Source organism: Macaca nemestrina, chromosome 1 (genome assembly GCF_043159975.1).
Source record: "Macaca nemestrina isolate mMacNem1 chromosome 1, mMacNem.hap1, whole genome shotgun sequence".
Lineage (NCBI taxonomy): Eukaryota > Metazoa > Chordata > Mammalia > Primates > Cercopithecidae > Macaca > Macaca nemestrina.
The window spans coordinates 103,960,792-103,977,582 of NC_092125.1; the positions used below are offsets into that span (position 1 = coordinate 103,960,792).

General features: G+C 47.0%; 1 protein-coding gene across 9 annotated transcripts in view; it reads left to right on the forward strand.

Annotated features, from left to right (window-relative positions):
• The window catches only part of LOC105498266 (gon-4 like), a 102,070-nt gene that overhangs the window by 78,776 nt on the left and 6,503 nt on the right, over positions 1-16,791 (forward strand). For 8 of the 9 annotated variants that reach the window (XR_011616243.1, XR_011616242.1, XM_071083925.1 and 5 more), the window contains 8 exons: positions 4,865-4,981; positions 5,695-7,404; positions 8,825-9,080; positions 9,997-10,181; positions 11,719-11,916; positions 14,970-15,113; positions 15,681-15,824; positions 15,927-16,046. Coding sequence is in view for 7 of the 9 variants with exons in the window: in XM_071083925.1 (XP_070940026.1) it covers positions 4,865-4,981; positions 5,695-7,404; positions 8,825-9,080; positions 9,997-10,181; positions 11,719-11,916; positions 14,970-15,113; positions 15,681-15,824; positions 15,927-16,046 (2,874 nt within the window). In the remaining 2 variants the exon portion in view is untranslated. Of the gene's footprint in view, positions 1-4,864; positions 4,982-5,694; positions 7,405-8,824; positions 9,081-9,996; positions 10,182-11,718; positions 11,917-14,969; positions 15,114-15,680; positions 15,825-15,926; positions 16,047-16,791 lie in introns of those variants that run through there. The other variant, XM_071083959.1, reaches the window with a different exon arrangement.

Genomic DNA, 16,791 nt, shown 5'->3' on the forward strand with positions numbered 1-16,791 from the left:
TCATTCATTTCTCTTGTTATTCTCAAAGAAAAGAGGAACCTTCTTTTATCTAAAACACTGACAGTATTCCACTTATATGCTTTTTGTGTGTGTGTGTGTGTCAGACAGACTCTTGCTCTGTCACTAAGGCTGGAGTACAGTGGCGTGATCTTGGCTCACTGCAGTCTTGACCTCCCAAGTTCAAGCGATTCTCCTGCCTCAGTGTCTCTCCTGCGTCAGCATCCCAAGTAGCTTGGATTACAAGCATGCACCACCATGCCTGGCTAATTTTTGTATTTTTAGTAGGGACGAGGTTTCACCATGTTGGCCAGGCTGGTCTCAAACCTCTGACCTTAAGTGATCCACCCGCCTTGGCCTCCCAAAGTGCTGGGATTACAGGCGTGAGCCACTGCACCTGGATTCTTCTTTTTTATTTAGATACTTATTTATGTTGTGTTTTTATTTAATTTTATTTTTGTTTTTTGAGACGGAGTTTTTGCTCTTCTTGCCCAGGCTGGAGTACAACGGCATGATCTTGGCTCACCGCAACCTCCACCTCCCAGGTTCAAGCAATTCTCCTACCTCAGCCTTCCCAAGTAGCTGGGATTATAGGCATGAGCCACCAAGCCCAGCTAATTTTGTATTTTTAGTAGAGATGGGGTTTCTCTGTGTGGGTCAGGCTGGTCTTGAACTTCCGACCTCAGGTGATCAGCCCACCTTGGCCTCCCAAAGTGCTGGGATTATAAGCGTGAGCCACCATGCCCGGCCTATGTTGTGTTTTTAGAGACAGTTTCTTGCTCTATCATCCTGTCTGGAGTCCATTGGCACAGTCGTAGGTCACTGTAGCCACAAACTCCTGGGTTCAAGTGATCCTTCCACTTCAGCCTTCCAAGTAGCCTGGAGTATAGGCACGTTCCACCAAGCCTAGCTCATTATTTTATTTTGTGTAGAGATGCTGTGTCACTTTGTTGCCCAGACTGGTCTTGAAGTTTTGACAACTGTCAGTCTGCCTGCCTCAACTTGGCCTCCCAAAGTGTTGGGATTACAGGCGTGAGCCACTATGCCCAGCCTTTTGTTTTGTTTTGTTTTGTTTTTGTTTTTTACTTGAGATAGGCTTTTACTCTGCTACCCAGGCTGGAGTACAGTGGTATCATAGCTCACTGTAACTTCGAACACCTGGGCTCAAGCATTCCTCCCACCTCAGCCTCCCAAGGAACTGGGATTATGTGCATGAGCTACCTTGCTTGCGTATTAAAAAAAAAAATTTTTTTTTTCAGAAATGGAATGTCCCTATATTGCCCAGGCTGGTCTAGAATTTTTCGCCCTAGGCAGTTCTCCTGTCTCAGCCTCTAATTGCTACTTCCTGGTATATTGGATTTAGGCCTTATTTATTAACTATTAACCATAAGCCAGGGAAGTTGAGGATTTATCTGTCTCCTCACTCCATTACTCCCACCACAAACATGCACATTTTCTGCTTTCCAATCTCCTCACTAGTAAATATGTCACAATTTTGGTTAGGTTGTATTCAGGGTTTACACTGTAAAATTTTAAGGACCGTATAAATGCTCTTCACATCTGAGCTTTGTTATTGTAATACCTTGCCTTTCCTGCTGAACGTTTTATTTCTCTTGGAGTAAATAATCACATTTTTTAGGGGAATGGGGCTGGACTTGATTTTATTATGTAATTATTCCCAGATCAACAGTAAAGTTTACTTAAATTTTCTTAATCTCCTTTCAGTATGTCTGGCCTTCTAGATATTCCATCATTTTCATCTTGAAGGAATTGCTCCCTGAGCCCTCTGACACTATTCCACTCTAAGCGTGTTGCCCTATGGGCTTGCTGCACTATGTCTTCTTGGACTTTTTCTTCACCATAATCCTGGGGATTATTTTTGCCTCTTACTATGTTGGATCTTCTTATTTCCTGAATTCTACATCTTTGTTTTTGTTTTACTTCCTTCCCTTAGTGGAACACATTCTAGTAGCATTTTTCTTTAAATTTTTTTCTAAATTTTTTTTTTTTTTGAGATGGAGTCTCGCTCTGTCGCCCAGGCTGGAGTGCAGTGGCTGGATCTCAGCGCACTGCAAGCTCCGCCTCCCGGGTTTATGCCATTCTCCTGCCTCAGCCTCCCAAGTAGCTGGGACTACAGGCGCCCGCCACCTCGCCCAGCTAGTTTTTTGTATTTTTTAGTAGAGACGGGGTTTCACCGTGTTAGCCAGGATGGTCTCGATCTCCTGACCTCATGATCCGCCCGTCTTGGCCTCCCAAAGTGCTGGGATTACAGGCTTGAGCCACCGCACCCGGCCCTAAATTTTTAAAAATTGAGGCCATGTGTGGTGTCTCGTGCCTGTAATCCCAGCATTTTGGGAGGCCCAGGCGGGCGGATCACGAGGTCAGGAGATCGAGACCATCCTGGCTAACACGGTGAAACCCCGTCTCTACTAAAAATACAAAAAATTAGCCACGCGTGGTCGCGGACGCCTATAGTGCCAGCTACTGGGGAGGCTGAGGCAGGAGAATGACGTGAACCCGGGAGGTGGAGCTTGCAGTGAGCCGAGATCGCGCCACTGCACTCCAGCCTGGGTGACACAGCAAGACTCCATCTCAAAAAAAAAATTGAGACAGGTCTCACTTTTTTGCCCAGGCTGCTCTTGAACTCCTGGGCTCAAGTAATTCTCCTGCCTTGGCCTCCCAAAGTGCTGGGATTATAGGCATGAGCCACAGCCCTATTTAACTCTTGAATCTTCATGTAACACCTGTTTTTCCCAACTTCTGATAGTATGTAAGAATTTTCCTTTGGCTCCAATGTTTTGAAAATTCATGATAATATGGCTTAGAATTTGTCTAGTTTCATACATGGTGCTAAGGCACTTGATAAACTGTATTCTGCTGCAGAAAAATCTTTTTTCTTCACGTTTGAGTTGTGTGTCATTTTCTGTGCACATCTTTGTACTTTTTGTTTGTTTCTTTGCTTCTTGGTCTTTGAGACAGACTCCTCTGTCACCCAGACTGGAGTGCAGGGAAGTGATCCACGCTCACTGAACCTTTGTCTCCCGAGTTCAAGTGAGTTTTTGCCCAGCCTCCCGAGTGGCTGGGATTACAGGCGAGTGGCACCATACCTGGCCAATTTTTGTATTTTTAGTAGAGACAGGGTTTCACCATGTTGCCCAAGCTGGTCTTGAACTCCTGGCCTCAAGTCATCTGCCTGCTTCAGCCTCCCAAAGTCCTGGGATTACAGGCCTGAGCCACTGTGCCCGGCTGTCTTTGTACTTTTTTCAATGTAGGGTATCAGTATTGTTCCACTTGGCTCTTTCCCACTAGTCTGTAAGCTCCTTGAGAGCAGGAATTGCTTCTCTTACATGTGTGCTTACCTTTTAGCACAGTGCCTAGGACATAGAAAACATTCTGTATATGTTGGATGAGCAGATACTGTCAATGGTTTTAGTTCAATTCTCGTCTTCATTTATTCTTTTTTTTTTTTTTTTTTTTTTTTGAGACAGAGTCTTGCTGTGTCGCCCAGGCTGGAGCGCAGTGGCCGGATCTCAGCTCACTGCAAGCTCCGCCTCCCGGGTTCACACCATTCTCCTGCCTCAGCCTCCCGAGTAGCTGGGACTACAGGCGCCCGTCACCTCACCTGGCTAGTTTTTTGAATTTTTTTAGTAGAGACGGGGTTTCACCGTGTTAACCAGGATGGTCTCGATCTCCTGACCTCGTGATCCACCCGTCTCGGCCTCCCAAAGTGCTGGGATTACAGGCTTGAGCCACCGCGCCCAGCCTATTCTTTTTTTTTTTTTGAGACGGAGTCTCGCTCGGTCCCCCAGGTTGCAGTGCAGTGGCATGATCTCGGCTCACTGCAAGCTCTGCCTCCTGGGTTCACGCCATTCTCCTGCCTCAGCCTCCCGAGTAGCTGGGACTACAGGTACCCACCACCACGCGTGGCTAATTTTTTGTATTTTTTAGTAGAGACGGGATTTCACCGTGTTAGCCAGGATGGTCTCGATCTCCTGACCCCGTGATCCTCGCGCCTCAGCCTCCTAAAGTGCTGGAATTACAGGCATGAGCCACCGCGCCCGGCCTATTCTTTTTTTCTTTTTTTTTTAGCTGGCATCTCACTTTGTCACCTAGGCTGGAGTGCAGTGGCACGATCTCTGATCTCAGCTCACCACAACCTCCACCTCCCAGGTTCAAGGGATTCTCCTGTCTCAGCCCCCTGGGTAGCTGGGATTACAGGTGCGTGCCACCACACCTGGCTAATTTTTATATTTTTGTAGGGATAGGGGTTTTGCCATGTTGGCCAGGCTGATCTTGAACTCCTGACCTGAGGTAATCTGCCCGCCTCCTAAAGTGCTGGGATTACAGACCCGAGCCACCATGCCCAGCTTTCATTTACTCTTAGAATTGAACTTTCTCAGGCTCTCTTTTTTTTCCCCTTCTCTTCTAATGCCCTTCACACCATCATTTGCTTAAAATGAAGCTTTCATGTGTCCAAGGTATAGATTACGATGCTGTCTTTGCAGCTGTTGAGCAGGAACAAATCTTACATAAGATTGCTCTGAGCATCTGCTTCCTTTTCTCTCTGTGACCTAAACTGTCCCCTTCCTGGCAACCACATAGAGATCATCAGTTAGAAAATATTGAAGAAAGATTTTACAATTATTGTAAAATCTTTAAATAGAGATTAGTTTAATTTGAAATGTACAAGTATTCAGCATATGCTATTTATATATATGTGTTCGTGGGTGTGTATGTGGTTTTGTGTGTGTGTGTGTGTGTGTGTGTGTGTCTCTCTCTCGATCCACCACCCACCCCATTCACCAGCCTGACAGAGGACAGTGTTTCCAGAAGGAATGTAACTCATGCACATTTTTTTCATGTTAAGTTTTATAAGAAGACCAAACAGCTGCCAGTCTTAGTAAAATGCTGTGAAGAGATCCAGCCACATCAGTGGAAGCCACCTATAGAGAGAGAAGAACACCGGCTCCCATTCTGGTTAAAGGTACAACCCTCTTCCTCAAAGTCTGTGGGAGGCAAGTCACTGAAAGTTCTGAGAGAATATCAAGGGCTTCCTTAATCTACTAATGCTTTAGTTGTAGAACTAGGACTTCAGAAATCTTCCTCATTCACCTTTCTTCCCTTACTTTTCTGCCCTTCTCTGGGTGATTCTACGTTTTCAAAATAATAGGTAAAATAATCATTTGCTAAAGGAAATTCACAAAAGTTTCTAAAGTATATAATTGGAATGTGGTCTTTGTAGATTTGGTATGCAGAGAGACTTTTCTTGGAAAGATGCCTTGAGCTTGTCTAAGGTCCCTAAAACCTAGAAAGCCCAATTGTTTTTCCCAAATTCTTTTTTTGTTGTTGTTGTTTTGTTTTGTTTTTGAGACCAGAGTCTTCCTCTGTCCACCCAGGCTATGGTGCGATCTCGGCTCCTCGCAACCTCTGCCTCCCAGGTTCAAGTGATTCTCCTGCCTCCGCCTCCCCAGTAGGTGGGATTACAGGCATATGCCACCACACCCAGCTAATTTTTATATTTTTAGTAGAGATGGGGTTTCACCATGTTGGTCAGGCTCGTCCTGAACTCCTGACCTCAAGTGATCTGCCCACTTCAGCCTCCCAAAGTGCTGGGATTACAGGCGTGAGCCACTGTGCCAAGCTTCTTTTTCCCAAATTCTGACATATGCTGGATCAGAGTGTTCTTGTTTCCAATAGGCCAGTCTGCCATCCATCCAGGAAGAACTGCGGCACATGGCTGATGGTGCTAGAGAGGTAGGACATGTGACTGGAACCACTGAGATCAACTCAGATCATGGCCTAGAAAAAGACAACTCGGAGTTGGAGAGTGAAACTCGGTACCCACTGCTATTGCCTAAGGGTGTGGTCCTGAAACTGAAGCCAGTTGCCACCCGTTTCCCCAGGAAGGCTTGGAGACAGAAGCGTTCATCAGTCCTGAAACCCCTCCTTATCCAACCCAGCCCCTCTCTCCAGCCTAGCTTCAACCCTGGGAAAACACCAGCCCGATCAACTCATTCAGAAGCCCCTCCGAGCAAAATGGTGGTCCGGATTCCTCACCTGATCCAGCCAGCCACTGTCTTACAGACAGTTCCAGGTGTCCCTCCACTGGGGGTCAGTGGAGGTGAGAGTTTTGAGTCTCCTGCAGCACTGCCTGCTATGCCCCCTGAGGGCAGGACAAGCTTCCCTCTGTCTGAGTCCCAGACTTTGCTCTCTTCTGCCCCTGTGCCCAAGGTAATGCTGCCCTCCCTTGCCCCTTCTAAGTTTCGGAAGCCATATGTGAGACGCAGACCCTCAAAGAGAAGGGGAATCAAGGCCTCTCCCTGTATGAAACCTGCCCCTGTTATCCACCACCCTGCATCTGTTATCTTCACTGTTCCTGCTACCACTGTGAAGATTGTGAGCCTTGGCAGTGGCTGTAACATGATCCAGCCTGTCAATGCGGCTGTGGCCCAGAGTCCCCAGACTATTCCCATTACCACCCTCTTGGTTAACCCTACTTCCTTCCCCTGTCAATTGAACCAGCCCCTTGTGGCCTCCTCTGTCTCACCCTTAATTGTTTCTGGCAATTCTGTGAATCTTCCTATACCATCCACCCCTGAAGATAAGGCCCACGTGAATGTGGACATTGCTTGTGCTGTGGCTAATGGGGAAAATGCCTTTCAGGGCCTAGAACCCAAATTAGAGCCCCAGGAACTATCTCCTCTCTCTGCTACTGTTTTCCCCAAAGTGGAACATAGCCCAGGGCCTCCACCAGCAGATGCAGAGTGCCAAGAAGGATTGTCAGAGAACAGTGCCTGTCGCTGGACTGTTGTGAAAACAGAGGAGGGAAGACAAGCTCTGGAGCCGCTGCCTCAGGGCATCCAGGAGTCTCTAAACAACTCTTCCTCTGGGGATTTAGAGGAAGTTGTCAAGATGGAACCTGAAGATGCTACAGAGGAAATCAGTGGATCCCCTGAGCGTGACATTTGTGATGACATCAAAGAGGAACATGCTGTGGAATTGGACACTGGCGTCGCAAGCGAGGAGTTGAACAGTGCTAGAGAGGTAAAGAAACAGACAGTCTTACAGAAGGAAGAGGAGAGGAGTCAGCCAGCTAAAACCCCTTCATCTTCTCAAGAGCACCCTGATGAAGGAACATCAGGGACAGATGTGAACAAAGGATCATCAAAGAATGCTTTGTCCTCGATGGATCCTGAAGTGAGGCTTAGTAGCCCCCCAGGGAAGCCAGAAGACTCACCCAGTGTTGATGGTCAGTCAGTGGAGACTCCAGTTGGGCCAGAAACTGGAGGAGAGAAGAACGGGCCGGAAGAAGAGGAAGAAGAGGACTTTGATGACCTCACCCAAGATGAGGAAGATGAAATGTCATCAGCTTCTGAGGAATCTGTGCTTTCTGTCCCAGAACTCCAGGTGAGAGCTGGAGAATATTCTCAAGTATTTTGTGGACTCAGTAATATGTTTAATTTATTGATATGCCACTTGCTTGCTTGCTACACTATGGATAGTCCTAAAATCATTTTTATTTATTTGTAATGCATTATGGAACATGATTGTGAAGTTGAGGTAAAATGAGATGGAAAGGATGAAATTTTACTGATTATATTAAACTGATTTACACATTAAATTGAATCACCTGACCATACTTTAGATGCCTTAGAAAACTAAAAAATAGTAATTGGCTGGGCTTGGTGGCTCATGCCTGTAGTCCCAGCACTTTGGGAGGCTGAGGTGGTTGGATCACAAGGCCAGGAGTTTCAGACTGGCCTGGCCAATGTCGTGAAACCCCATCTATACTAAAACTACAAAAATTAGCCAGGCGTGGTGGCGGGTGCCTGTAATCCCTGCTGCTCGGGAGGCAGAGGCAGGAGAATCGCTTGAGCCCGGGAGATGGAGGCTGCAGTGAGCTGAGATCGCATCATGGCGCTCCAGCCTGGGCAACAGAACAAGGCTCCGTCTCAAAAAAAAAAAAAAAAAAAAAGTGTAAATAGCCTGGCGCGGTGGCTCACGCCTATAAATCCCAGCACTTTGGGAGGCCAAGACAGGCAGATCACCTGAGGTCGGGAGTTCAAAACCAGCCTGACCAACATGGAGAAACCCTGTCTCTACTAAAAATACACAAGTAGCTGGGCGTAGTGTCGCCTGCCTATAATCCCAGCTACTCAGGAGACCGAGGCAGGAGAATTGCTTGAACCTGGGAGGCAGAGGTTGCAGTGAGCCAAGATTGCACCATCGCACTCTAGCCTGAAAACTATCTTCAGGTTACAGAAGTTTGTAAAAGGGAACTTCTTCCCCTCTCCTGCTGTCAGGCCGAATGTCAGCTATCACTGGGATTTCTTTTTTTTGTCTTGTTTTGTGTGTGTGTTTGTTTTTTTGTTTTTTGTTTTTTTTTTTTGAGACGGAGTCTCACTCTGTCTCCCACATTGGAGTGCAATGGCACAATTTCAGCTCACTGCAACCTCCGCCTCCCAGGTTCAAGCAATTCTCGTGCCTCAGCCTCCCAAGTAGCTGGGATTATAGGCATATGCCACCGTACCTGACTAATTTTTGTATTTTTAGTAGAGACAGGGTTTCATCATGTTGGCGAGGCTGGTCCTGAACTCCTGGCCTCAAGTGATCCACCCACCTCACCTTCCCAAAGTGTCGGGATTACAGGCGTGAGCCACTGTACCTGGCCTATTGCTGGGATTTCGTAACTCAGGGAATTCCCCTCTGACAGCTGTGGTGGGCTCCCCATTGTTTAACTTCAGATTATCCTGATATAGCTTTGTGCTGTTCTGCAATTCATGAGCCACTAGGAGCCATTATAAGTACTCTTTGGAGGGTTTTACAGGAAACAATGGAGAAACTGACTTGGCTGGCATCTGAAAGGCGCATGAGTCAGGAGGGTGAGTCTGAAGAAGAGAATTCTCAGGAGGAGAACTCTGAGCCGGAAGAAGAGGAGGAAGAAGAAGCAGAAGGAATGGAAAGCCTGCAGAAAGAGGATGAAACGATGGATGAAGCAGTTGGAGACTCAGCTGAGAAGCCTCCTTCTACTTTTGCCTCATCTGAGACTGCTCCAGAAGTGGAAACCAGCAGAACTCCACCAGGTGAGTTAGGCAAGCCTATACTGAAGGACCAGTCTCACTTAACCTCGTTGTCTAGAGGACAGTGTTCAGAGTGGATAGCTTATAAACCAGGTGGAGGATTTCCAGAGGAAACCCTCTGGATCTGTTCTGCAATCCCCCACTCCAAAAACACGTTTAATGTGGTGTCTTTGTGGAGAACAGATACTCAGAAATTTTTAATTTGATTCTCATCCATTGTTAGATTTATATTAGCTTCCTTCACTTTCTTTTTTTTTTTTTGGAGATGGTGTCTTGCTGTGTTGCCCAGGCTGGAGTGCAATGGCATGATCTCGGCTCACTGCAAGCTCCGCCTCCCAGGTTCAAGCGAAACTCCTGCCTCAGCCTCCTGAGTAGCTGGGATTACAGGCATCCACCCCCACACCCAGCCAATTTTTGTATTTTTAGTAGAGACAGGGTTTTACCATGTCAGTCAGGCTGGTCTCGAACTCCTAACCTTATAATCCGCCTGCCTCGGCCTCCCAAAGTGCTGGGATTACAGGCGTGAGCCACTGCACCTGACCGTTCACTTCGTTAAACTGATTGTTACCTTATCTGTCATGTGTGGGGCTAAGACCCATGTTTATTTCAGGAAACACTGCTTGTTCCTCATCCAGACATAGTCTCTCAAGAGCACTACAGAAGCCACACTTGCTCTTTAGACTTCCTTTCTCAATATGAAGTAGCTGATTATCTTGTCATCCCAATTAAGGCAGTTACACTGCAGACTCTGCATAGAGCTGACTTGACAGACTTACTTCTCATACCGTTTTCCCAACAACCTTTTCCTTGACTTGCTCCATAATATTGAATAGGATTTGGCTGGGGTGGTGCATGTGGTGGAATGGGAAGAGCAGGGGTTTAGGGACAGAGAAACAATGTTTTTCATGTGTGCTACAAGGAGACAGCATCAAAGCTGCTGGAAAGGGCCGGAACAATCATCGAGCTCGCAACAAGCGGGGAAGTCGGGCTCGGGCCAGCAAGGACACCTCCAAGCTGCTGTTGCTGTATGATGAGGACATTCTCGAACGAGATCCCCTCAGGGAGCAGAAGGACTTGGCCTTTGCCCAAGCTTATCTGACCAGGGTAGGCAAATGCTGCTTCCTGTTACTGCCAGTCTCTGTGAATGTGGCTGCTTCCTCAAGGGAGATGTTTTTAAAAATGACGTCTGTTTTTCAGGCTATACAGCAGGCATCATATTCCTCTATGTTGGCTTTTCTGGCAAAAGATCTCTGTGACAGAACCACAAAGAGACATAGAATTCAATCATAAGTATGTTTATTGTTAATACCCTGCCATCATCCTTCTGTTTACTAGAGATTGGCAGAAAAATGATACCACCATCATCAGTGGGAGGTGGTGACTTTATTAGGTGGGCTGATAAGGACCTTTATAGAACCTTTGGCTTGAGAAGAAAGACAGTGGGTACACTGGCCAGCAAGTGGATTTCAGAGAAATACATTGCTCTTAAGACATGAACCAGCTGGGCATGGTGGTTCACATCTATGATCCCAGCACTTTGGGAGGCCGAGGCAGGTGGATCACCTGAGATCAGGAGTTCGAGACCAGCCTGGCCAACATGGTGAAAACCTGTCTCTACTAAAATACAAAAATTAGCTGGGCGTGGTGGCAGGCGCCTGTAATCCTAGCTACGGGGGAGGCTGAGGCACAAGAATCATTTGAATCCGGGAGATGGAAGTTGCAGTGAGCCGAGATCGCACCACTGCACTCCAGCCTTGGTGACAGGGTGAGACTGTGTCTCAAAAAAAAAAGAAAAGACATGAACCAGGCTGGGCGTTGTGGCCCTTGCATATAATCCCAGCACTTTGGGAGGCTACAGTAGGAGGATTCCTTGAGTCCAGGAGTTCAAGACAAGCCTGGGCAACATAGGAGACCTCCAACTCTACAAAAATTAAAAAATCAACTAAGCATGGTGGTACATGCCTGTAGTCCTCGCTACTTTGGGAGGCTGAGGTGGAAGGATGACTTGGGCCCAGGTGGTTGAGGCTGCAGTGAGCCATAATTGCATCAGTGCACTCCAGCCTGGGCAACAGAATGAGACCCTGTCTCAAAAAAAAAAAAAAAAAAAAAAGACGTAAGCCAACCTCTTCTTGGTAGTGTCCTGGAGAACTATATCCTTCTGTTGGTAACCACCTGGTTCCTTTATCCCCCTGGAAAGCAGAATACTGGCAATGATAGTCATAGCTTTTTCTTATCTCCTAGTATTTTACTGATATTCCTAACTTAGGTATTATTTACTCTCAGATTACGCCCATGCTGAAATACATGTACAAACACATGTTACCTATTTCATTATGAGGATGTAATCAGTAAGGAAACGTTAGGGCTGCAACCCAGAGAAAAGCATTACTTGGTTTTGTGGGTAGAGCTGTGGAACTTGGAAAATGTTTTTTTACTTGCTCACTCCCAGAAAAAGATCTTTACCTTGCCTATTGCTCTGTGTCTTCCATTAACAGTCAGATGTTAAGATCTGTTGGAGGTACAGCCTCTGATGGATAATTCTTGGAGCTCTCTAACCATAACCCTGCCTTCTCCCTTGTACCCTTATTGCTTGTTGTGGCCCAAATAAAGGGTGTTGATGATTGAAAGTCTTCCCGTGTAGGTACGAGAAGCCCTACAACATATCCCTGGCAAGTATGAAGACTTCCTTCAAGTCATCTATGAATTTGAGTCAAGTACCCAGAGACAGACGGCTGTAGATCTCTACAAAAGCCTGCAAATTCTGCTCCAAGACTGGCCTCAGCTGTTGAAAGACTTTGCTGCTTTCCTGTTACCTGAGCAAGCTCTGGCCTGTGGATTAGTAAGTGAATGGGGAAAATAAGTACACTAGGACTTCTGGGTCAGAGTGAGACTGGGATTGAATGGGGTTGAATAAGACTGTTTCAATCTCCCAACTCCTTCCAGACACACAGACGTCCCCTAGCCCAGAGTGATAAGAGCCTCTGTCTTTTCAAGGGATTATCTTTCCAATCCCATGCTCCCATTTTCTTTACATGATAAATGAGAGGGTTTTACCTGTAGTTGCCAAAGGAGACTTTGGGTGAGGCATATGCTCTCTGCTTCTCACTGGTATCAAGCCAGACATTCATTTAACAAGTATTTGTTAAGTGCCTCCTAACTGTCAGACAATTCCTGACCTCAATTGCTAGGAATATAGCAATTACAAAAGACTAAAATCCCTGCCCTCATGGAGCTTATGTTTTCATGGGGAAGTTCAGATGATACTCCAGAAAACATATATATATAATATATAAAACATAAATTATAAAAAGAAGTATAAACAGTGAAATATGTAGTATACAATGTTTTACAGTGATCATGTTTTACAGAAAAATAAAGCAGGAAAGGAAACTAGAGGGGTGGTTTTATACACAGTGGTCTAGGAAGGCCACTGTGGTACGGTAACATGTAAAATGTTGCAGAATAGGAGGCTAAACATGAGGGATATCCCAGTAGTCCTGGACTTCTTGTCACAAAAATAGGAACAAAGGGAGGAATGAGATTATTCTAAGAGTTTTATTAGGGTTAAGTGACAGTGGGGTAGTTCTGTGTATAATGTGTGATGCCCATTTTCTCTTCTGGTATTATTATGAGGATCCAATCAGTGTATATGTGAAAAAAAAAATTTTATTTTATTTTTTTGAGATAGAGTTTCGCTCTTGTTGCCCAGGCTGGAGTGCAGTGGTGCGATCTCTGCTCACTGCACCCTCCACCTCCCAGGTTCAAGCGATTCTCCTGCCTCAGCCTCCCGAATAGCTGGGATTACGGGCACGCACCACCACGCGTAGCTAATTTTGTATTTTTAGTAAAGATGGGGTTTCTCCATGTTGGTCAGGCTGGTCTTGAACTCCAGACCTCAGGTGATCCGCCCACCTCAGCCTCCCAAATTGCTGGGATTACAGGTGTGAGCCACTATGCTTGGCCAAAATTTTTTTTTTTTTTTTTTTGAGACGAAGTCTCACTCTGTCACCCAGGCTGGAGTCCAATGGTGCGATCTCAGCTTGCTGCAACCTGCACCTCTCGGGTTCAAGCAATTCTCCTGCCTCAGCCTCCTGAGTAGCTGGGACTACAGGCGCCCGCCACCACACCCAGCTAGATTTTTTTGTATTTTTAATAGAGACAGGGTTTCACCGTGTTAGCCAGGATGGTCTTGAGCTCTTGACCTTGTGGTCTGCCCGCCTTGGCCTCCCAAAGTGCTGGGATTACAGGCATGAGCCACTGCGCCTGGCTAAAAATTTTTTAAAGAGATAATGTCGACCAGGTATAGTGGCTCACACCTGTAATCCCAGCACTTTGGGAGGCCAAGGCTGGTGGATGGCTTGAGCTCAGGAGTTTGAGGCCAGCCTGGACAACGTACCAAGACCCCATCTTTACATAAAATTTAAAAATTAACTGGGTGTGATGGTGCACACCTTTGGTCCCAGCTATTTGGGTGGCTGAGGTTGGGGGACCACTTGAGCCTGAGAGGTTGAGGCTTCACTGAGCCATGATTGCTTCACTGCATTCCAGTTTGGATGACAAGAGCAAGACCTTGTCTCAAAAAAAGAGAGAGAGACAATGGCCAGGCACAGTGGCTGGCACCTGTAATCCCAGCACTTTGGGAGACTGAGGTGGGAGGATCCCTTGTAGCCAGGAGTTTTGTTGTTGTTGTTGTTATTGTTGTTGTTTTTTGAGGCAAAGTCTCACTGTCACCCAGGCTGGAGTGCAGTGGCACGATCTGTGCTCACTGCAACCTCTGCCTCCAGGTTCAAGTGATTCTCCTGCCTCAGCCTTCCTGGTAGCGGGGATTACAGGCATGCACAACCGTACCTGTCTAATTTTTGTATTTTTAGTAGAGACGGGGTTTCACCATGTTGGTCAGGGTGGTCTTGAACTCCTGACCTCAGGTGATTTGCCCACCTCGGCTTCCCAAAGTGCTGGGATTACAGGCGTCAGCCACTGTGCCTGGCCTGTAGCCAGGAGTTTGAGACGAGCCTGGACAACACAGGCCCCTGGGATTCTCCTGCCTCAGCCTCCCAAGTAGCTCAAGCTACAGGTGTACACCATGACCCCTGCCTAATTTTTAAATTTTTCTGTAGAGACATAGTCTCACTGTGTTGCTCGTCTTGAATTCCTGGCCTTAAACGATCCTCCTGCCTTGGCCTCCCAACATGGGATTACAGGCATTACAGGGATTACATGGGATTACATGAGCCACCTTGTGTAGCCTGAAAATTCTTTGTAATATAAACTCTAAAGTATCATATGAATTTTGGTGTCTTGATTTCACAATTCATAAAACAGCAAACACTTTGAAACACGTACATCTCTTGAAGCTGTTGCTCACATCTTAATTGCTTTGGGTGGCTACCCACCAGTGGTCCAAGGTGGATGGATGGAGGTTAGGGTTTTAAATTAGATCTCATAGTTGTAAACTAGAATTTTTTTTTTTTTTTTTTTTTGAGACGGAGTCTCGCTCTGTCACCCAGGCTGGAGTGCAGTGTCCGGATCTCAGCTCACCGCAAGCTCCGCCTCCCGGGTTTACGCCATTCTCCTGCCTCAGCCTCCCGAGTAGCTGGGACTACAGGCGCCTGCCACCTCGCCCGGCTAAGTTTTTTGTATTTTTAGTAGAGACGGGGTTTCACTGTGTTACCCAGGATGGTCTCGATCTCCTGACCTCGTGATCCGCCCGTCTCGGCCTCCCAAAGTGCTGGGATTACAGGCTTGAGCCACCGCGCCCGGCGTAAACTAGAATTTTAAACCAGGATTCTGTCATCTCTTGTGTCCTGGTCCACTAGTTCTTATCCTTAGAACCCTCAAGTCCTGCTCTAGCTGTATTGTGACTCCTCTTTTGTCCACTTTGCACTCTGGTAGTTTGAGGAGCAGCAGGCTTTTGAGAAGAGCCGCAAGTTCCTTCGGCAGCTGGAGATTTGCTTTGCAGAGAACCCCTCACACCACCAGAAGATTATCAAGGTCCTCCAGGGCTGTGCAGACTGCCTTCCGCAGGAGATCACCGAGGTATTCTTTCCTGTCCTGCTTTCTTCCTGTTGTCTTCTGGGCCTTAGGCCTTTCCCTTGTCTCTTTCCCCAACCTACTCCATACCTTTTTGCCTCTGGAGTGTCATGGGCTTCCTGGAGGAGATGAACAAGGCAAGGACTTTTTAGGCTTACCCAAAGCATAAAGCACTGGGGTAGGGAGGGATTGCTACCTGAAACCAGAGACTGTCTAATCTTCACAGGCTCAGGAATGCCATGGATGTCCTGGAAGGGATGTTCAAGGACGGAGGTTCTGGGGCCTGGGAGGGGCCTTACCTCCTTGCTCTGCTTGGGGTAGTGTCCTAGCTGGAGACCAGTAGGGCAGAGTGGAGAGTGGGATCGTTAGGAGTCAAATCTAGTATTAGTACCCTTCCCCTGTAGGCAGCTAAGGAGGAAGAGAAAGTTTTAGTATTCTTTGTTACCAGGCAGAGTCTCTGTGTGTTTCCCAGTTGACTAGGAAAGCAGAACATGGAGGTATATGGGATTGGTTGGGAAGGGTAGCCTAGAGAGGCTCTGGAGACTTCCTCTTTCCCTCTGTGATTCTCCTCAGCTCAAGACACAGATGTGGCAGCTCCTCAAGGGCCACGACCACCTACAGGATGAGTTTTCTATCTTCTTTGACCACTTGCGCCCAGCAGCTAGCCGGATGGGTGACTTTGAAGAGATCAATTGGACTGAGGAGAAGGAGTATGAGGTATAGGCCCTGAGGCTGCTGTAGCCTTATGAAGCGGGGAGGCCACACGTGGGAGGGATATTGGCCTGGTGTCTGTGCTGAGCAGCACCAACTCCTTCTCAGTTTGATGGCTTTGAAGAAGTGGCCCTGCCTGATGTGGAAGAAGAGGAGGAGCCTCCCAAGATACCCACAGCCTCAAAGAACAAGAGAAAAAAAGAGATCGGGGTCCAAAATCATGATAAGGTATTTTCTTTGTTTGTTTGTTTTTGAGACAGAGTCTCGCTCTGTCACCCAAGCTAGAGTGCAGTGGTGTAATCTTGGCTCACTGCAACCTCCACCTCCCAGATTCGAGCGATTCTCCCACCTCAGCCTCTCAAATAACTGGAATTACAGACACATGCCACCACGCCCAGCACATTTTTGTAATTTTGGTAGAGATGAGTTTTCACCGTGTTGGCTAGGCTGGTCTCGAACTCCTGACCTCAAGTGATCCACCCGCCTCGGCCTCCCAACGTGCTGGGATTACAGGTGTGAGCCACTGTGCCCGGCCTAAAATTATGATAAGGTATGCCAGGTTATTGAAAAGCATCTATATTTCATGAATCAAGCCTTGCGTTTTCTCACTAATCATTTCTCTGGCTTACTATGGCCCAAGGTTTCTAGTTGAAAGACTCTAGGATCTGAGACAATCATGGAGAACAAACCAAAGGTCAGGCTGAGACAGACATGCAGAGCCTTTGGGAAAACAGTGCCGTTGTTGCAGGGGCCTTAGGATTCCCTAGTTAGAAGGATTTGTTTCTTCCCCTTTTCTCTCTAGCTCGGAGTTATTACCCTTAATTCAACTTTTTCTTTTCTTTTTTTTTTTTTTTTTTTTTGTGACAGAGTCTCACTCTGTCTCCCAGGCTGGAGTGCAGTGGCATGATTTCGGCTCACTGCAAGCTGCGCCTCCCAGGTTCACGCCATTCTCCTGCCTCCCGAGTAGCTGGGA